The sequence below is a fragment of the Platalea leucorodia genome (genome assembly GCF_965183815.1).
Source record: "Platalea leucorodia genome assembly, chromosome: 6".
In the NCBI taxonomy this organism is placed as follows: Eukaryota; Metazoa; Chordata; class Aves; order Pelecaniformes; family Threskiornithidae; genus Platalea; species Platalea leucorodia.
Window position 1 is genome coordinate 36,807,170 of NC_138828.1, and position 21,667 is coordinate 36,828,836.

At 40.0% G+C, this 21,667-nt stretch overlaps 1 protein-coding gene across 2 annotated transcripts in view; it reads right to left on the reverse strand.

Annotated features, from left to right (window-relative positions):
• The window catches only part of TNKS (tankyrase), a 145,771-nt gene that overhangs the window by 11,311 nt on the left and 112,793 nt on the right, over window positions 1-21,667 (reverse strand). The window contains exons 12-22 of one of the 2 annotated variants that reach the window (XM_082316288.1): window positions 18,796-18,967; window positions 14,618-14,697; window positions 13,466-13,611; window positions 12,276-12,441; window positions 9,281-9,500; window positions 8,898-9,007; window positions 6,111-6,299; window positions 4,514-4,751; window positions 3,775-3,857; window positions 1,175-1,295; window positions 473-570 (exon numbers count right to left, since the gene is read on the reverse strand). In XM_082316288.1, the coding sequence (XP_082172414.1) occupies window positions 473-570; window positions 1,175-1,295; window positions 3,775-3,857; window positions 4,514-4,751; window positions 6,111-6,299; window positions 8,898-9,007; window positions 9,281-9,500; window positions 12,276-12,441; window positions 13,466-13,611; window positions 14,618-14,697; window positions 18,796-18,967 (1,623 nt within the window). Of the gene's footprint in view, window positions 1-472; window positions 571-1,174; window positions 1,296-3,774; window positions 3,858-4,477; window positions 4,752-6,110; window positions 6,300-8,897; window positions 9,008-9,280; window positions 9,501-12,275; window positions 12,442-13,465; window positions 13,612-14,617; window positions 14,698-18,795; window positions 18,968-21,667 lie in introns of both variants that reach the window. The other variant, XM_082316287.1, reaches the window with a different exon arrangement.

Here is a 21,667-nt window from a genome sequence, read left to right on the forward strand (position 1 = left end):
TCTGGGTTACAGATTAACTAAGCCACTGAGACAAGAGAAAACAAGCTGGTTCACATGCAGAAACAGCTTGAGTACAGGGAATGCCTACAGACTTGCAAGGCCTTGATCCCTTGGTCTTCACTCATGGCTTTTGATTTTCACAGGTCCACCTATCTCCAGAAAGCTGTGGAAACCCTTGCTATGAGATGACATCCAAAACACAACAACAAAAAGCAAAAATTGGGATAACACTAAGTGAGCAAACAGACCACTTATTAAAAAAAATTGGCAGGACACAGCAAAATAATTTCCATCATTGCTCTATATAAAAAGACAAATGAAGAGCCCTAAACTTCATGTCAGATCTATGCAATTATTCACCTAAGCATAATTTATCACTTTCAACATGCATTGCTTGCTTTAGCTCTGAGGGATTATAAATGAAAAGAGAAATACACTGCCACTGGAGCATTAAGAAAGGTACTTGCAATACCTCCTCTTCTACAGACTGATACTCCTTATCATCAGGAGCAAGGTCAAGGAGAATGGTCCCCTGACTCACACAGTGGAAAGTCAAATAAGGATTGGTGCCTGCAAAGAGAAGGAAATAAAGGAATGAAAATCAACAGGAGAAAACAATACCAGCTCTATTTGTATCCAGCATCATCATTATTCTTCTTAAATAACCCCAGTACAGCAGGAAATGCAAAATAAACACAAGGCAGAAGCAAAACCTTGAAAAAATGAAGTGCTTTCGTTAGCAGCAGAGGTTTTAAAAGAGAGAAGGAAAATGCATGTGGGACATAACTGCGTTTTATTGTTTCCGCTTTCAAGAGAAGCATCTGAGAAGTGTGGGGCAGCAAAAAACTCCATCAGGTCCACACTTCAGGATACAACTGGCCTGTGGGTAGGTACGTCTGGGTGAAACAGAGTCCCTGGAAAAGGGCACAGCCTCCACAGCTGCCTCAGGGATGTCCATTCTCTGGAAAGGCAAGTGATTACTTGGTCCTGTGTCTTCTCAATATATTCTTTACCTGTCGCAAGCCACCCAGCCACCAGGTCTGCCAGTAAGTGCATTTTCCCGACATCTGGATTCTTTCATGTCCTGGTGACAATGCCTACATTTACAGAAAGTGACTGCTGGGAGCCTGTTGTATGCTACACTTAGACTAAGCAGTAAAAGTGTCATATTTACCTTGCTGCCCTCCTAGAAGTCTCTCCACACCTTTTATTAATTTGTGGCGGTGTCCGTAAGCATTGATCCCAATTTCTTTAAGCTCCTCATGCCCCATGTCTGCCAACACATCCAGGGTTATCTGGAGAGGTGAAAGACCACAAAAATCACTTGCCAAACCTGGCCTGATTCCCAAGGCTGAAGACCCATCAGTTCAGAAAATGGAAAGTATTCATGGTGCAACCAAGAGAGTGTATATATTTTATGTTTTCCGGCACTTCTAATTGCTGCCACCTTCTGGCAAGCCTCTCCCTACCACAGGGCCATATCCAGCTGCTACAGCCTGAAGCTGTGCAAAACTTTTACTTCTCTTACAGCAGTTAACAAGAGGTGGTTCTCACAGGAGGTTGTCAAAAATTTTTATTTATGTAGAAGGAGGATGCATGCAAATGCTGGGACAAATCTGGGAATATTTTTGAAGCAAAGTTTCACATTGTTGTGCAATTCATTATTTTCACTACACAAACAGAAATGAATATTCTATAAGCTTACTAATAAATGTTAAGTGTGCTTCACATCAACATTATTATGGTGCACGCTATTACTGTGTGTATATATCCATGTGTGCACTTGCATGTGTATCAAACCAGTGTGTCAGCTATGCTAAGTCATGCTCAACTATTCCACTATTTTTGGAAATAATTGACATTGGAGGACACATATAACTCATCATTTGGTTGCAATATATGAATACATCTACAATCACTTGATAAGGTTTTTAAATTTCAAGGTCATGGAGATCATTGGTGGAAGCAGAAAGGTAATAAAACATGATGTCAAATAAACATTTTTTTAAAGAACAGGAGATAAAGGCTAAATAAAGGTACATATTTTTATCACTATAAAGCAATTGTACACTGAGGTGATTCTGAGCAAAACAGAAATATTTCATCTGGAAGAGATAATTATATAAAATCTACTTCCAAATTTACATATTAAATTAGAATGGGAAGCTCAGCAAATAATGGGAAATTGTGCAACTTGATTCAAAAGAAGCTGTATTGTTAGCACAACTGGACTTGCAGGTATGAACTCAGTCCACTACAAACTGAATATCATTAATTCAAAAGAAAGCAACTCAAGCAAGGAATTAATAGCTACACTGAACATCTGTCCAATTGAGCAGAAAACAACCCTACTGGGATTGCTGTGGAAAAGCCACTGAAGACATTCATCATGTGCATCAGAACATTAAAAAAAATACAGAAGAAACCCAGATATTAGAAAGCATCAGGAGGAGGCTAGAGTCAAGGTGAGAAAGTGCATATGGAGGCACTGCAGTGCTTGGAAAAAGCAGCTTAAAACAATAAGCTTAAGGAAGATGAGCTTGTTTTTACTAGAAAGAAACTTAAAAGAGGGGCTAAACAGTTTCAAAATAAAAATGAATACAGTGAATCCAATTTACATTATTAAATCTTATTAGCAGGGGAAGATCTTAAAAACAGGTTAGAAGTTAAGGAAGCAAAAGTAAAAAAGAAATGTGAGTAGAATATAGGTTGGTTTGAGGTTGGTTTGCTTCTTAATAGCACTTCCAAATTAAAGAAAAGAGCTTATGCTTCGTACATAAGAAGGGAAAAAAGATTATATGGCATTTTAACTTTGGGGAGATACCTCCTGTAATGTTTCATGGAAACAGTTGGAACTTTTTTGTAAGCAACACATTACATTTCAAACATTTGTTGCCTGACCCTTCATAAAAGATTAGCAGCAGAAGCCTGGGGAAAAAAATAACCATTAAATCCAGCCTCTTGCACTTGTACCTTTCATTTCCACCACTGTGTCCATCTCGCTCATATGAACAAATAATCTATTTAACTGTAACACGTTAAATTTAAGAAACGGTACATAAAAAGAGTCTACAAATGCATTAGAGGTACTTCTGCTCTAAAAAGTAACGTAAGTTTGAGAAACTGTTACATTAGTTATATTCTTTTCATATATTGTGAATTATTGATAAAACCGCAGGGTTTTTTTCCCCATCCCTCAATTCCATTTGAAATTTGCTAGCCCTGCAAAACCCAGTTAATACTATAGTCCTAACCTGTTAGGAAATGCAGTTTCTGCATTCTCTAGTGTGACTACACCCTGGTAAACTGGATTTTTATTTCAGCTTATAGTCAAACTGGAGGGTTTCCTAGGTCTAACCCAAGTGTCACATGCAGCACTACAGGTGGCAAAAGGCTTGTTTGGATATCAAGACTGCTGAAGGACAAGTGCAGGTAGCATTCCAACCTAACTTTGTTATAGCCATCATGTTCAAAGTTCACAAGGTCCAGTGTAACTCTCAGAATACAAGCCAAATTGGCAGTCATCTAGTATGTACAGAAGTGAAAGACACTGGATATCTGAATTAAACAACAAAAGAGATTTTCACAGGTTTCTCAAGTTCACCATAAAGTATCTGGCGACCCATTTGCAGTTTTGTTGGACATACTTGTCTTTCTATAGATGTGAAATTGGGTTTTTTTGTTTCTCTTTTTCAATTAAAGAATGAAAATGTCACTCAAATTTATTAGATTATTAGATTAAACATACAAACAGAGATGAGACTTGCCATTTACCTGTTCTGTCTCAAAGATGTCCCGAAGGTGTTCAAGACCCAAGCTTTTTAGGAACTGGGTAATGTTCATGTCAAGACCAGAAACTATAAAAGAAGAAACAAGTCATTATATGCTATGCAACTGAATTTAAAAAAAAAAATACAAACAACCAAAAAACAAAAACCCAACAAAACCTAAGCAATACCACTGATTCTCTCAAAAATTCAAACTCTGATTATTTTTACAATCAATTTGTCTATGTCTCTAGTAAACAATCCACTTCCACTGTTCCCTCCTCAGAATCAACTATTAAAAAGCATAAACGATCTGTGGCAAATACAGGCTCGTATTGCAAAGAGAAGGAAAGGAAGGGTGGGTGTATTTTTGCTATGTAATCACCTAGATGCTGTTTAAAAAGCCTTAGCAAAATCCCCCGGCCATCACAATCATAATTCCTTCATCAAAATAATTCTCATTGGATTTTCTGTATAAAATCAACAACGAACACCTGGGCACCTAATCAGATCTGCCTTTGTAGTCAGACCTAATTGCTGACAGCAAACATAGATGAACAGCCAACAATGCTCCTAGCAGAGCATAAGAAAAGAGAGCAAGCATCAGAGACTTTAAAACAGATAACAGTTCAAGCTGTACAGTATTTTCTGGCTAGTCAGAAATCCTTTTCAGATAAAGCAAGGCCTATTGTGATACTAAGCTACTGTACTTCTGGCAATGTAAACTTGTCCAGCAGCAAATGCACCTTCTCCTTCCTTCCTTTCAGTTCCTGCTGCTCCATCACCAGCATTTGATGCCCCTCCTACGGCTAGTTCTGCCAGCGGCCCAGTGAGGTTATCTATACTGCTGGCAGCGGAGAGGCAGGACGGCGTAGATGCTGGTGAGATCAGGGAGGCACTAACAACAGTAGCTTGAGGCTTAAAGCATGTAGGCAAAGCTTCTGGAGGCATCGCATCTATCAGCAAAGCTCGGATGTCATCAGCCTGAAAAACAGAAGGAACATTCACCATGAGGTTCTATTATCACAAGTCACCAATCTCTGGAAAGAATTTTTCTTTGAATTTGTTTTAATTGATTGCTCTCTTCCCCCATTAAAAAGAATACTGCCAACTTTTGTAACACGGAATTCATGGTTGCAAGAACATTCTGATTCACTGCTCAGACATAGGTGAATCGGGTTCTCCCCATTTCTAAAGGTATGTAAGAAGGCACATCTAATTTCCTTTCTGGCAGAATGACTTTATAGGTGTTAAAGCCAGGAAGAGCAATGCAGCAACTTTATCTGAAATCCTTCACAACCTAAGCCAGGCAATGTCACCTCGTAATTCCTCTGTCAGGCTCAACTCCTGGTGAAGTATTGTGCTCTGGATCAAGGTTTCAATGGAAAGACTACCACTGCCTTTGCTATAATCACATCTTATAGTGTTATAATAGAAAAAAAAAAAAGACAGGAGCTACAGGAGAAGTATGAACTTAGCTAACAATTGGATTTAGCCTTTGTTGACTAAATTAAGTAGGACTCTCACGTTCAAGAATTTCCTCCTTGCATGTTCTGGTAGAACATCATTAAGACATCCTTATTTTCCCCCAGAGAAATCAAATAGTTTTCATATCCCTCACCAGAAAGCAAGTTTTCTAGAGCTCAGATTATTCTGGAGGATATTTCTTGAACTCTCCATAAATCAATGGCCTTCAAAGATACTCGCACTATAACCAGACACAGCATTCAATTTGGTCGCATTATCTATTCCACCAAGAGTGGTTAACCTGAGACATACATGTTCATGTAACCTTATTAGGTGTTTAACCAGCCGCCACTGCCACCACTAACAAGAAAGTTTCTGGATGCCAGTTATAGAAAAAGTTTGATAGCTACCTGCAAATCTTAGAATGTTGTTTTGGAGTTAGACAAAAAAAAGAACTGAGGTAATATGCAGGCACTGAGCATAATCATCCTCTAAATGATCCCATTCCTCTAAAGGCCCATCTGATTTTCATCCTAGGTTCAAAGAAATCATCACCAACAGTACACAGATTGACCATCATCGGGGACATTTCAGAGAGGTTTATTTCTGGCAATGAGGAGATTGATCCCAGGAGTGAATCCTTAAAAGCAGAAGCAAACCTTAAATCACAAGCCACGTTAAGGTCTCAGACAAAGGAAAAAGCCTGGACCCACGGGTAAAAAGTCACAAACAGGCACCCTGGAGATGCTCATCTACCTCTACCTCAGCACAGCGAAAGCTGAGGACTGCTGATGCCATGAAGCCATAGAAAGCCATTTAATATGCAGAGCGAATCCTCCAGAGCAGCCTCTGGCTGGCACGCTAACATGAACTTACTGTTGCCAGGTCCAGTGGTGTCTGACCCTCTTGATTCTTCATGGTTGGATCTGCTCCATGAGCTAACAGCAGAGCACAGAGCTGTGTCCTTCCTTTTTGTGCAGCTTCGTGCAATGGTGTGAATGCCCATTTATCTGTTGCATTTACGCATGTGTTGTACTTGATCAACAGCGCTGCTATATCCACATGCTGGAAAACACAAGAACATCTTAATCAACATGACACTGGTAAAACACGTTATTTCTTTTTTCGTGCTGGAGGCAACGGTGCTTAGAGGCCCCTGTAATTTCTCTTTCCTTTAACTCACTTCTCTGCTTCCTGTGTCTACGTAGCAGCACACCTCTTCAGGTACCGCTTTACACTGCAGCTCCATGGTCATCTCTATCTGTGCACTACCAGATGATCCACCAGCATATGTATAATTGGCATCAGGCACAGAATTGTGTTTCTGCCAAATCACCCCAAGTACATAGCATGAAGTTTGTGTCAGCTGCAGGAGCAGACATGATACTTGATACAGCATAAAACTGGTAAGAGTTAACTGTCAAAATATTTGTAGAAAAATTTGAACTGGCAACACAAATTTACAGGCTGCAACATTTGTGATATGATACTAGAAGCTCTAAAGATCAATGTCTTGTACTGCTGAGCCACCACTTAAATGTCTGTACACAGAAGTCTTCCCTGCACTTTATTTTTTTTCTTGCCATTTCTTGCAAGACTTTGAACCCATCTGTGGCAGCACAAATTTATTCTTTCTCCAATCATATTTTACGAGAGAACTGTAACTGATAAAATGCATTACGAGTGTCATAAGGGACAACTGTTTTACATGGGCTATAAAAGTAATGATCTTATAAGCCCACGCTTCAATAAATATCCCATCCTCGAAGTCTCCCAAGTTGAAATAAGAAAACTGGCAAACAAAATTTTTGGCTGCCTCTGACCAGCAAAATTACTTGTGCAATACAGCTAAGAAATAAAAAAAGTAGGTAGTCAAAATGAGTAGGTAGGAGCGTGAAACACTGAAATTGTAAGCAGAAGTGCAAAGACTTGCCAATGGATTTCATTTTTCCTCTCAAGGGCAATTAAGTGACTCTCAGTAGCTCTCATAATAGGGCCCTGCTCTCTGAATAAGTGTGGTTTGAAAAGACTGCCGACCTTATTTTTTATCTCTGCCAAACTTTTAAAGCATTTGCTGTTCCTGTGACTTTTCTGCCCCATGAAATCCTACTGAGGGACATGCAGCATGAAATGCTGGGTGGGAGAACTGAAGATACTTTGTGAGGAAAAGGTTGAGCCTGTGAAACCTGCTAGCTATGAACTTGTGAAACCAGTACTCATATCTACCTCCTATCACAGAGATCTGAACAGGCTGATGACAGCTCAGAGATAAGTGCAGCCTGCCACAGGAAAGGTATACGGCAACTCTTAACTAAATAAATTGATGGAAAAGCACCAAATTCTGCCTCATTAACTTCTCCCAGAGAAAGTAAGGCAACCAGACTAGATTGGCATTATAATTTTTAAAAGTGATAACCAGCTTGAACCAATCTCTACCATTTCCCCGTGCCAGTAACGAATATTTTGCCTTCACGTAAAATGTGTGTTTTGGTTTCCCGTGCTTGAAAAGAATGAACACAATCATTGCAACAGAATATATCTCTAGATCTAAGCAATGTCCTGGGAATTTAATACTTATGGCAGATGCTGATGAACAATATTGCTTGGTATTGGGACCCAGTATCATAAAAGAATTCTGCGTTGCATTTCTAAACCTTAAGCAGGATTTGAAGCTTTTTTCTCTTTAGGACACCGGGATCCCAGACTGACATAGAGAACCAACGCAAATGATGCAGGCTGAGTTTCATTGATACACTCTCCTTAAAAACAAGGTGAACATTGTACTTTTTTATTTTATTTGGCTCTCAAATGAAAGCAATTGTGGTTCTATTACGATCATCTCTCCCAGATTTTGCTCTTCTTGTGCCAGGGCCACGTAATAACAGACAAAGCATATCATGAGACCATCAAAAACACTACTTCTTGAGCTACATGTCCTCTGTCTGACCATAAGCTCACTGCCAGGAGCTTCTCAAGCACTGTCTCTGTACAGTTATTTGCAAGAGATTTCTTTCTTACCTCATCCACAATTAACAGCTGCTTATAAGCAATCTATCAGGCATCTGTGCAACTGGCATGCACACAGATGCTTCCTCCTACATGGAGGAAGGAGGGCCTGCCTCATCCAAAATGGTTTGAATCAGCCACTGCAACCTCACTGCAGCAGACAGCTTGCCCAGGAGGACACCCATACTACAAACTAAGTAGCCCTTCAATACTTTAGCTTTAGCAATAGCTCCCCACCAGAGATCACTTGTAACAGACCTCCACTTCCCTGTCATCACCTAGACATGATCCCCTAGTATTTTTCTCTTCTTTCCATCCGAGTCTTTCAGTGACAACTTGAGGTCTTTTCTGTTTCAGTAGTCACCCCAAATTTAACACTGTTCAATGCTGTGCATCTGCTTGCCTACATAAAAGCTATGTTCTAGTGATCTTTCCAAACTGCAGCCTTTAACTGCTACAGCACACCTGAATCTGTGTCTTATTTAGATCTGTAGGACTGCAAAGAGGACTCACAACAGCAACTTAACCCAACAAGTATTTCATGCCATCAAAACCTGAATTATGTTCACAGCAAGACAGCTGCAAAATAACTGGCTTTGGATATGACTTTAAGGAGTTCCTTGTTGGTCTACTCATGGCAAGAATGCTTGCACCTACCCCATAGGATGCTGCATTGTGTAGGGGGATTAATCCTCCTTTGTCCTGGGCATTAACATCAGCACCATGCTCAAGAAGGTATTCAGCTACTTCCAAATTGTTGTAACCAGCTGTAGAAAAGGCATGGAAGAGAAATCAGGTATTAGGAGAGCTAAACTAAAGAAAAATTATTTGACAGAAAAGCTAAAGCAATTTTTTGACTGCAAAAGCTCCTCTTTCCTAGTAACCATATTACCTCCTGAAATACAGCTGCCATAGTTAACAACTCTCTGTACAGGACAATCCTCTGTGAAACTCTTACTATACCAGTCCTGGTTTTGGTGATTAACTGGTGTAGCCCTATCATAAATATACAAGCCTTCAAAACCTGGTGAGTCACCCACCTGCAAGATGTAGCGGTGTTGAATTTCTTCCCTGGGTGTCTCTGCAATTTATATTCTCTTGAGTGCATAGCTTCTGCACTCGTGCCAGGCACCCCTTCTTCGCAGCATCTAGCAAGGCAGCGTCTCCTCGCAGTAAGTCCTGGATATCTGTGTCTCCTTCTTTCACCAAATCTAGAGGAGTGTTCCCATCTCGATTCTTTTTTGTTGGATCAGCTCCATGCTGCAAAGAGCAAAGTGGAATGCTACTGTCATAACCACGAGCAGAGCAGTGCACATAAGTGTGTCACTATTTTGTGGCACAAGATAGGAGGCAGGGGATTTTGCCGACCTGCCATCATGAAGTAACAACTATATAGATTAGTAGGCACATGAGAATAAATCCAGGAGGCCAAGGCCTAAAGCACTAGTCTGCAACACAGCTGTGTCAATCTCAACCCCACAGGCAAGAATGGCAGCCCTCTGCAAGAGCTGCCGCTGCTCTACTTGCAACTGACGTAGGTTCAGGAGCATATCCTGCATATAGCTATACCCTGCTGTCACAGCAGGTGCTAAAGAAAAGCCAACTGCAAATACCTTGCTGGCCAATCCTTCCCTTCTCCTGCAAACCGGCTGGCAGAGGTGTTTCCTCAGCACACCTTTCTGAGCTAGTGAAGCCAGGCCCCAAGTTTCACTAAATGCCACCCTGCTATTGAAAGGCACTTGTTTCAGAAGGGAACTAGAAAAATACTCATTTCTACACTTTCCAATAGATAACAGCACCATCTTAAGCAGTTTACAGGTCCTAGAAAGCAGTGAAGAAAACATTTTGGTGGGAAAGTGGATTTGGATGACTACTGGAATATATCTATGCTGGTAAAGCGCGCAGATCAGCCAGTGATAAGAACACAGTACTGGAGCACGGGACAAGGAGGGGAACATACATCTACATACAGCATATGGCGAGAGTCATGCCCACACACAATTTTGTGGGAGGACAGCTCCTTCCCTGTTCACTCTCAGCAGCAGCAGGAAAACCCAAAGATAGATAAGGCAGAGGCAGCTGCTGGCACCATAGTTCTCTGGCTGGCCCCTTCAGAATAATCAAACACAGTGGTCCCTGCCAGCAAGTCTACCCTGCCATTTCTCACTGGGGATGCCAGCAAAGCTGTGTTAGTGTGAGCCACAGGGAATGAGCTGGGGATGGGGAGAGCAGAAGGAATTAACTGCCTGTATTTGGAAGCCGTACAGCTACGCTCAGGGTGTAAAGGGTAAACAGCAAGGGACAGAAAGGGACAGAGTATTGATTACACAGAACCAGTTCCACATCTGCGGTGCTTTTGGGAAGACAGCATTCTTTGCACAAAGCCTTTTAAACTGTAATGACTTCTTCAAGATACATCCTTAGATCCCTTAATTTAAAACTCATCAAAATCGGAACTATTCAAATACTCCCCAGAATAAATACCTAAATGAAGATGCAGTCTTGAGACTCCTTCAAAGGCACAGAAACAAATGAAGGTGGTAATTTTAAAGAAAGGTGATGAAAAAAGAAAGTCTCTCTAAAATGCCTGTACATTTTTGTTTCCTTCTTCAAGCAGATCAGGACAGAAAGAGCGCAAGTCAGGAGGAGTCAGGCTCAACATCCATGGCTCAGCAGAGCTGACAGCACTGCCAGCTGGCATAAGAGACACAGCAGGAGAAGCCCTGAGCAAAGTGCAGCGTGAGCACATATCCACGGACACCCAGAGCCTTTACAAAACTGTGTCACCTTAAGGGCATACTTAGCTCTTGTGCAAGAGTGATTTCAAAAAGAAAAATTTCAGCACTTTTCTATTTCCTGTTGTACATCCGTTCAGGATCCTTTGAACACAAAAATGGCTACATTCCCAGTGGAATGATCAGAAAACTCCAGAGACCTCCAGTGCCTATAAAGTAATACTATGCTTGAGAGATTATGAGTGCTCCTACAGCTTGAGCTAACATCTGTATTCAGGGGTTACTAGTGGGGCCATCATGCCTACTCCACAGACACCTCTGAATATCTTCTGGTTTCTACTGCAGATGTGTTTCAAACTGATGTGCCACCCCCTCTGAATGCTTTTTTGGTAATCAAGTGAAACAATTAATGAGATAGGAGGGAAATATAGGGGCTTTGCAGCAGCAAATGAAAAGAGAAGTGGACGGGGAAGAGCCTCATCATTTTAAGACTATCCATATTCTGAATTACTCCTGTTTTAAATGTTGTGCTTTAGAGGGACATGAAGCAGGTAAGGCTAAAACAGGAAACAGGACTGGCAAGAAATTCTACTCTAGCACCCTCTTTTACCCTCTCACAGCAGGATATGACCTTATATTAAGAAGTCTCTCAAACTCATGCTTCTCATTGGAAATATGTTGGCATTACCTCATGCTTTTTACAGGTTCTTCCACTAATTGTAATGAATACTCATTCCACAGTGTATCAACATGCATTTCCTCCAGGAGCTTGATAAATTATACACTAACATAACAGTATTAAATTTCTCACATGCCAGACACCATTTAGGACCCACCTTCAGTTATTGCTCTGTAACATACTGTCCTGGTTTCAGCTGGGATGGAGTTAATTTTCTTCTTACTTAGTAGCTGGTATACTGCTGTGTTTTGGATTTACACACTCTTGCATAAGTATTTACAAAGGTTTACTTAACTGCAGTAGCTGTTCCAGAAAGGGATGAACAGGATAAGGTGCGTTTTTTTGTATTTTTACATAAATTCAGCTACTTTTTCCAGTTTGAGAGTCTTGTCCTACTTGGCTAATAGTATTAATACATGTACTGGAAAAAGTAACTGTACTGATGATTCTAAGTGAACTGACAGTACACAAGAAACCATCTGACTGTTGTAAGATGAAAATAGATTCAAAGACACCATAAAGAACTGACTGAATGCCATTAATTTTGCATTAATTAATTAATCTTCAGCAAAAATAAACATATACACATTTAAAGACACATCTGAGAACTCCAGCACATACTTTTAAAAGTAGCTTGCAGATTTCATATTTTCCTTTTGCTGCTGCTTCATGTAGAGGAGTGAATTTCCACAGGTCTGCCACGTTGACAGAAGCACCGTGCCTCACTAAGAGTTCAGCCACTTCGTAGTGTCCATAAGAACAGGCATTGTGCAGGGGTACTAAGCCACTAATCAAAGAGAAAGTATTAATAGCTACAGAAAATAAAATCCAATATGCAATCATACCAAGTTCCAATAGATAAAAGTCCCATTTCCACCAGACATTATTGGTATCTTTCAGTCTTTCCAATTTTCATGGCTTTAGTTCCCTGCTATTAAAACATCAACTAAAACTTCATTATTCTCTTTCAGTTCTCATCCATGAGACTTCTAAATAATTAGTAAGCACCAATGTTACTATTTCCACAAACAAGTAACTTCAATGCCGTTAACAGCAGCAAAAAACTAAATTGCAAGAATCACTGATGTTCTGACTTTGGATATTTGAGTGTAAATTTCAGAAAAGGTATAACACTATACAATGGGTCTGAAGTACAGTTATAAGTAAGTACTGTACACCTGATACATACAGAACGATACCCAAACATTTCTTTCAGGGAGAACCTGAAAACTCAGTATTGGAAATGTTTTAGCATTGGAAATGAATTATCCCCCACCCTCAGCCAATATATTGGAGTGAAAGATCAAACATAATCATGCTATTCTACATGATTGCTTTGCAAATAATGCAAAAACCTGTAAATGGCTCATATCATTTAACTGAATATTAAGTGAATAACTAACTTAATAATACAAGCTAACTAACAGAATTAGAAAAATGACCAGAGATAACCCTGGTATTTTACCCCATGCAATTCAAAACTAATTTTAGATCACCTGAAATAACTTAAAGGCTGCTTTTAAGCACAACAAAGTCTTCAAAATGGGCAAAAGGGGGAAGAAAAGGATCACGTATTACAGTGCCAGATATGTACTTGACAATGGCTTTGCCAGAAAGCAAAGTATGCCTTAATGGTCTATAAATCTCCCTATAGTGATGTCAGGAACAGTGCAGAACAAGAAGAAAGAAAAGAAAAAAATTCTCAAGAGAAAAACATGATGGTTACTGAAATCCGAAGCAAAACGAACAGAGCAGGGTAGAAGTCTCACACTAATAGAAAACAGCAGAGCATATCATGGAATGAAATGTACCCTTTATCTTTGGCATGCACATCTGCCCCATGGTGCAACAGATACTCCACCACTGATACACGGTTATATCCCGCAGCAAAGTGCAGTGGCGTTGAATGACGGCCTTCCAAATCTCTACAATTCACATTCTGAGGGCTGCAAAGTTGCTGCAAAGACAAAAGAAGAAACCAAAATCTAGTACAGAACTAAACAAAACAAATAAAAACCGCCACAAACCAAACAAAAAAACCAGTCAAACAAACAAACAAAACCAAAAGAAAAACCCCAGACTACCACCTCCAAACACCCCAAGAAAAAATTTGATCCATTTATTATTATATACAAATTTTTAGAAGTTAGGTTTCAGGAAATTTCTTTCCACTTAGGCAAAGTTTAAAAAAAAAGCTGCTCTAAATTTATGGCTGAAAGTACTTCTATAAGAAACAAGACTTAAGTGGTGGAAGCAGTATGAAGACATTCCTAATGTATTAGAAAGGGCGAGCCTCTAAATCATCAAGCACCAGGTTCAAGGCCATGTAACTTTCTCCAGGTATGTTACCATTTCCAGCTTATGTTGTCTTCTGAAATCTAGAAATACTGAGCTTGGCAGTCAAAGGAGCTGCTGGTGCACAAAACTGCTGCCGTTTGAATATTAATATGTATCGTGTTGAAGTTCAAGGTGAGAATGCATGCAGAACAGTCTATTCGCAGGCTACTTTGCCCACAAAGATCAAACCTTCCTCCATGGCCTGACCCTTCACCTTCAGGTTAAGGATGGCTTAAAATGTGAAGTCTGCTATCTGTTAACACTTTTGTTTGCTTGCCTTCCTATTGAATCATGCCCCTGAGGCTTGTTTCTACTAAACTGTGAATCTGAAGATCACAGGGTCCACTTCAAAAAATTACAGCTGCATCTGCAACGTTACATCTGAGTCCATTGAAGACATGACTGCACGAAGGACCGGGAATATGAACAACCGAAAACTCAAGAGAAACACCTCAGCACATCTTAATGCACTACTTTCTAGAAAAAAAAATGAAGAGATTTGCCTTCCCATATTTTATGATTTACCATCCACTGCATACTACTTCCACAATTCTTGTAGCAGAGGCTTCCACAAGCCTTGCACAGCAATGCACAGTGGAAAATTAACATGAATTGCTCAAACCTACCTTCACAGTTTCCAAGTCTCCAGCTTTGGATGCTTCTAACAACCGATAATCCACATCAGATGTGCGCACAGGTGTACTTTCTACATGGGGAAAAAGATGTTTTAGGATTACTTAGGATCATTAAGTTATATTAACTTATGCTCAACATATTTTCCAAACTGGGGAGGTGGGGTGTCTGTTGTCATTTGTAAAAAATGCAGCCAGAGTTGTGATGTTCAAGTTCATATTGCCTCAACGGCTGAATAAGGAGCCTTAGTTTCAACGTAAACCAGTCAGATTTAGACGCTAGTGCTGACGTTATTCTGCCAAATGGAATTTCAATGCTTTGCTAATCCTATGTATGGTAAAAATAACCATTTCTGCCTTTAAGTAATCTGTATGCTCACTGGGACAGATTCAAAGTTTTGCTGAAGATCAAAAGCACCTTTCTCAACAATTTCGACAAACTGCATGAGGCGCCAGCGCACAGCCAGGGTTATACGTGCTCAATTCAGCAGCTGAATTACAGCCTTTGCACTTGTGGTATGTCTTGTACTATGAAGCAGTGACAAGGGGATGGGATTTCTAAGATGGCCCTGGCCACATGGCAACTGCTTGCTTTATGATGCTCCAGTTGTGTACTGCACTTCATAGCAACAATGAGATCTCTCCCTTGTTATAAACATGGTGGTCAAAAATAGATTCAGAAGAATTGATGCAGTGATTAAAAGGAGACCTTTAGAGACATACCTTTTTTCCTCTTTAGATCACTCTAAGACAATGACAGGTTTTGGCTTCAAAACTCTTTTTTACCCCACTTCTCATTAGAAATATGGCTGTGAGAAAGCAAGCATGCACCGAGGGAAGAGGAAGAAGTGGCTGGAAAGGAGCAGTGGATTAGCTGTCCCTAGAGCTCTTCAGCGTTGCTCAAAAAGGAGCTGAAAAGGCAATCTTGATCACTTCTTTTTTAAGAGAAATGGCTTTCTATGGTAGAAGCCATTCCTCTTAAGCTCAAGCATTTATGGACCAGAAGTTTTGGCAGCACGTTGCCTGATCAGTGACAGAAATGACTGCCTGGTGCAAAACAAACGGGGCAAGGTGAACTTGGGGTTGCAATCTTCTGTAAGAATGCTGTAAGAAAGTCAGTGTTGTAACAGTGTAAGCTCATTCTAGACGGGCATGCAACTCCAACAAAAATACTTAAGAGACTTCTTTAAATGTAGAAAACTGGTCAGGAGGAAACTGCAGAGACGTTGTGAGAAGGTACTCCTTACAGACTAACACAGTCTCTACAGAATCCAGTCAATTCCTGACCTTGCAATGTAATCTGTGACTATACCACAGGAGTGGAAAATGGGTAGAAAGGGTTATTTGTTTTCTTAACTAGCTATCCTTACAGAACGACATCAACTTATCTATTCACTTTGAGGTAGTATTTCCTATTGCAGCTTGTTTTCTCTTTTTGACCAGTGTTTTGTGGCCTTTTGCTACCTCCTTACCTCCATACTCACTGCAGGAAGAGGAGGAGGAAGTGAGAAGCGACTCCTACAAGCTCAACTGTTAGGTGAAGAAATGCTCTCAGTTGAAGGAAAGGCTGAGAAAGCTCAGGGAAGAGGGATAGTGGCACGTTTAATACGGCCAAAGCTGCCAGCTCCTTTCCTTGAGTCTACCTCGATCCTCTGGAGCAGTTCCACTAGCAAACAGTCGGACTTGATGATCTTAAAGGTCTTTTCCAACCTAAATGATTCTATGATTCCAAGTGATTCAAACACGTTGCAAGAGAAGGATGGCAGCAGGGGTTTGACACAAATGTTAATGACTGTGGGCAGAACATAGCATGCAAACTCCTGTGGCTGGAGCGGGTTAAGATTTCAGCTCACACCTTCATCTGAAGTTATTTGCCTTCCCTTGCTCTCCCTAACAGCACCACCACCTCAGCATCCTGAAGTAGGGAGAGAAAAGGTGAGGCTAAGTCCTATATTGGATCCAAAGCTCTGCTCCTTAGCAATTCTTTCTCTCTTCTCTGGACTCCTGTCCTTGTCTTCACAATACAGCCAAGCCCCTCACTTTGGTGAGGGTAAAAAAGGAAATCAATCAGAAACAGTCTAATTACTGCAGGAAGGAGAGATTTCAATTCCACTAGATTAGAACGTTAATACCAAAAGGCTGCACTGAGCAAAGAAACAAAAGAAATCTTACTCTTCAAAAAAAAGCAAAACTAGCAGCATTTTCTAATAAGCATTTGAAAAAATTAACAAGCTCACTTTACAAGCTTTCTTACATTACATGGTCAGGCTCCTACCAGTTGCAACCAAAAATCACAAGCAGCTAGAGCAAAGTGGTATCCGCTGGCCACTATGCCATCAGAAAGCTGTTTTCATGGCTGTTATCTCACAGTTGGGAAGTAGCCCAGCAATCAAGTGTGAGAAAAAAAAAAAATAAAAATCCAGTACTATATGGAAAATATTTTAAGCTGTGAATCAGAGTCAGGGAACAATCTCTATCAAAACAACTCCAACATTTAAAAAAAAAATTTCTTTAACCCAATCTTACCAAAATGAACACACAGTAATATTTGGTAAATAATTTCAGCATTCATTTACTAGCTTTGAAATACAGAGAACAGAATGTCAACAACCCTACACTACATGCATTTTTTTCAGCTTTTGAATCTTTCAGTCTTGAACACCTTCATGGATGTAAGAGAAAGGCTACTACCTCTCCAATGAAAAGCAGTACAGTATGACATCTGAAATTGGTTTTCCTAGAAAAGGTAAATCAGTGAAAATGAATTTTTAATTAAAAAATCAAATGAGTGTTTACAGAATACTTTTAAGTTTACTATTTTTTTTTAAATCAAACTCCTCTTTAACAGCAGGGGGTATGTTTACTTTCTTCTGATTCATAGCTAACATTTTTCTCTCTCAATACACATACACATGGTCACGTGTATATTTTAAACAGGTAATGCTACCTGTGTAACCAGCTACATCTCAAGAGTGGGTACACTTCAAAACAGCCCTTCCTGCACTGCTGTAAAACACCTCTTTTTTTTTTTTTTTTTTTTTGCCTGTTTTAAGGCAACATTGGGCAGGAGGCCAACTACCTCCTCCCAGAAAAAAAAAAAAAAAGTTGCAGAAATGACGAGCATCAACTTTCAAAAAAACCGAAATGGCGGAGATGGAGAAAATCAGTAACGAAGTGAGGAGGAGGAGATGGAGCTGGATCGGTCATGTCCTGAGGAAAAAACCAACAGAAGACTGCGCTGTGGCCCTTGGGTGACTCCAGAGCACGCAGCCGCAGACCGATCAAAGTGGAAGAACGATGTTCGCGCCTTGTGTGCCTCCTGACACTGAGAGAATTCAGATTCAGATTTAAGGCAACATTGTTGAAAACACTGAAGGAAATAGAGTTTCTAGCTACCATGGGTCTTCTCATCTATCTGGATATCTATCTGTCTTTGACTACACGCATATCCCATTGTAAGGTGAGTTACTTGCTCTGTAGTAGCTCCCGATGCAGTTATTCTACTCCCCACTCGTAAAAATTCAAATGTGACGTGGGTAAGAGGATGCAAACCCTCAAGCACTTACATGAAAAATAGTGGCACCCTCTTCAAACATCTATTCACCTTTTTAATACAAGATATAAACAAATTGTTATCTAAACAGCATCCAGATCACTTTCACAATAAAATCTTTTTCTGCTGGACAAGCAAGAGATTTGAAGTAAAAGTTCAAACGATTTAGCAACTACCAGTATTTTTCTGGCAGTAACATTCTGCTTGTGACTGCTAAAGTATGGAGTACCTAACAGGGTGGCTGATGAGAGGAAAAAGGTTTCTCACATATTCAGCAATATTCCAGTTGCCTTGGAACTTGTTACCAAAAAACCTCAAAACTCCCTATACCTGCCTTCCTGCAATCTCCCTGTACAGCAGCATGCTCTAAATCCACAAGACGTTTATTTTCTTCCCAATTTGCACAAAATCACTGAATTGAGCAGGGCTTTTTCTATTTTGTTGTGGGTTTTTTTCTGAGAAGTATTGCGCAACACAAACTGTAGATGTGTGCACACAATGGCGGAAGGGAGGGATGAGAAAAATACTGCAAGTCTCTTGCATTGAAGAAAGAAATAAGATCCACAGCTGTAAAGGGAGAAGCTGAAGTTCAAACACACAAGCCTTTATTTTTACCCACCACTGAGAATCTGTTGCACTGCTTCATTTCCCATCTGTGCTGCTGTGAAGCCTTGTAAAGAGATGATGGACGGATCAGAGCCGTAATTCAGCAGGAGCCGGCAGGTTTGCAAGTGACCTGCTAACGCAGCCCTGTGCAACGCTGTTTGACCAAGTGTGTCCAGTGCATTCATCTGAAAAATCAGCAGCAATATAAAATAAAACATTATTATAATTAAAAGCCTGCACCTGTCCCTGCCCTTAATAAGAAGAGCGATAACAGGAATTTTCCGGCATACAAATTTATCTATTAATCCCTCTGCATTGCAACTAAACAAAACCGAACAACAAAATAAGTAAACACTCCAATGTAAAGACAATTTACTGCAGATGCTTTCCTGTCTTTTAACAACGCAGGTTATTTGTTTGCATGGCTAACAGACAACACAGGATTCCCAAACCCGTACTTAAAATAGTGATCAAGATTTTGACAAATTTGATGAAGATCAACCTTGTGCAAGAAAAGCAAAACTCTCACAGAAGAGGAGGAGGTAAATAATTAACCAAACAATTCAAAGATCTTCCATCTTTAAGGAAATTACCATCTGTCATCCTCAGAAGGGGAATTAACTCAACATTACTCACTACCAAGAATTAAAGCAAAACAAAGATGTCATTAGGAATTCTATGGAGGGGAGTGGGGGGGGGGGAAGAGGCTGGATACAAACAGTCCGTTTCCTCTTCACTTTTTGTACTTTTACAGAATTGTTAAGTATAACTAGATATAATTCTACTCAATACAAGACCATATAAACAGGCAAAATGGAGTATCACTTTCAAAGAGTATGATATAATGGAAACCTATCTGTCTGTCAAGATCTAACAGAGTATCTAAATAACTAGAAGCATCTCCACAGGTTCACTATCAGAGAAAGGAAGAGAATAATAGAGATTTAAAAAGCAGAAAAAAACCCTCATGAAAATAACCTTCCAAGAAGATACTTTGTACCAAGCAGCAATTCATGACAAATGTAAATGCAAATGTCCAACAGCCTTTTTTACCACTTTATGAAATACAGAACCACTCTATATTCTCTGCAAGCAACTCAGAACCTGTTATCTGTTTCCAAGCCTACGGATTGCAGGCTGTGAACCGCATGCATAATAGACTCTGTTACTGTAAAAACACACCTTTTTACCTTCTCAAAATCTTTGTGGTGGCAGTGAACAAAGGTTTTCCTTGTTATTTCTCACCTAAAATGCAGCCCGAAAATCCTACTACCTTTCCATGAAAACTAGTGAAAAACATTTTGGATAAGACGCATATTCTGTAACTAAACAAAATTTAATTAGGGAGGTAACTATATAGAAAATATCTACTACCAGATAGGGTACAAAAATTAAGTAAAATACCTGCAAAACAACAATATCAAGCTACAGGAAAGAACAAAGAACTACCACATAAATAAAGCAGAGTGTGATTCGATATTGTCCGAAATCCTTCTATACCCCTGAACAATTCTACATGCTGGTAAAGCAGCAATTTCTTAGATCACAAACCTCTCTTGCAGGAAGATGTACAGGAGAACAGTTCTGTTTTCTTCTGACTGTGCTCAGCTCATGCCACTCTAAGGGGATTTGCCTAAAAGTTTTGTTTTAAATAAAAACTTACTGCTATCATAAATATTAACTAGATGCTGAATGTCCCAAATCCATCGTTTTGTTCAGATGATGATCCTCATCTGTTTCAGGACACCGGATACCTTTCACAACTGATAAGGGCACAGAGGAAAGCAGAAGTCTGGGGCTGTACAGGTTTAGTGATGATAAAGGCAGAATGAAATGAGACTTGCGAATTCTGGAAGTAGCTGATAACACTCCGTTCACCCAAGAAAGAGAATCATAATTAACGTCTTCTGTAACACTGAATTCCTGTGTTAAACATTCCTGCACTGAACAAGCTGTTGAAGAACAGCAGAAAGGCATTCACACTGCACAACTCAATACGGACTGCGTACCTGGAAAAAATGTTAATATTCATTTGAAAAGAACACTGGCAGAGTCATCAGATCCATCATCTCACATGTCGTATGCAGGTCTCCTTTCACCTCCAAATAATTATCTTTGCCCACAATCGATTCTTGTGGCAGAAGAATGCCAGCCATTTGAAGAAATGCCTGCTTACTTCTGGGACAAAGAGGGCTGCAGCTGACAGAGGGACGCATGCACCAGATGAAGCTGTTCTTTCCCTCAGGAGCAGAATTAGGCTTTGCATGGCAATTTCATGGGGAATATGTTCACTTTGAGGCAGATCTGCTCTCGCCAATCACGCAGCACTTGTCTAAAACCAACCCAAGAATGTACTGCACTAAGGCTTAAGGCAACAGGATTTATTTCCAAATGAAAATCAATTTGAGCATTACAAATTGAAATACAAACTGAGATTAAACTCTCATAAAAATCAAACCTGGTAAGACATATGCCTGCCCAATACTACGTCTAAAAACGTATGCCCTTTCAAATTCAAAGCTAAAGCTTAAACTGTATTTGACAAAATGTAAAATATCCAAGGTGTACTGCCTTATTTGTGTGCTGAGAAGGCAGATTGTTCCAGCTGCACTAATAAAAAAAAATTAGAAATATTCAACTGCTCCCCTTTATAAGCAGTCTGAAGTTAGAAGGCTGCAGCTCTGAATTACTTTACAGATGAGTTTTCTGCAAGGAGTTAAAAATGACAGATTTGACAGCTTTTATTCCACAGCACGCTGGCTCTGGATCTTGTTTCTTCCCCTTTTAGCATGAAAACAGTCACTCCACTGCTCAAACCGCAACATAAAAGCAGAATGCAGTTATCAAGTGAAAAGTGTTTTTAAGTAAGGCTTTTCATGGAAAGA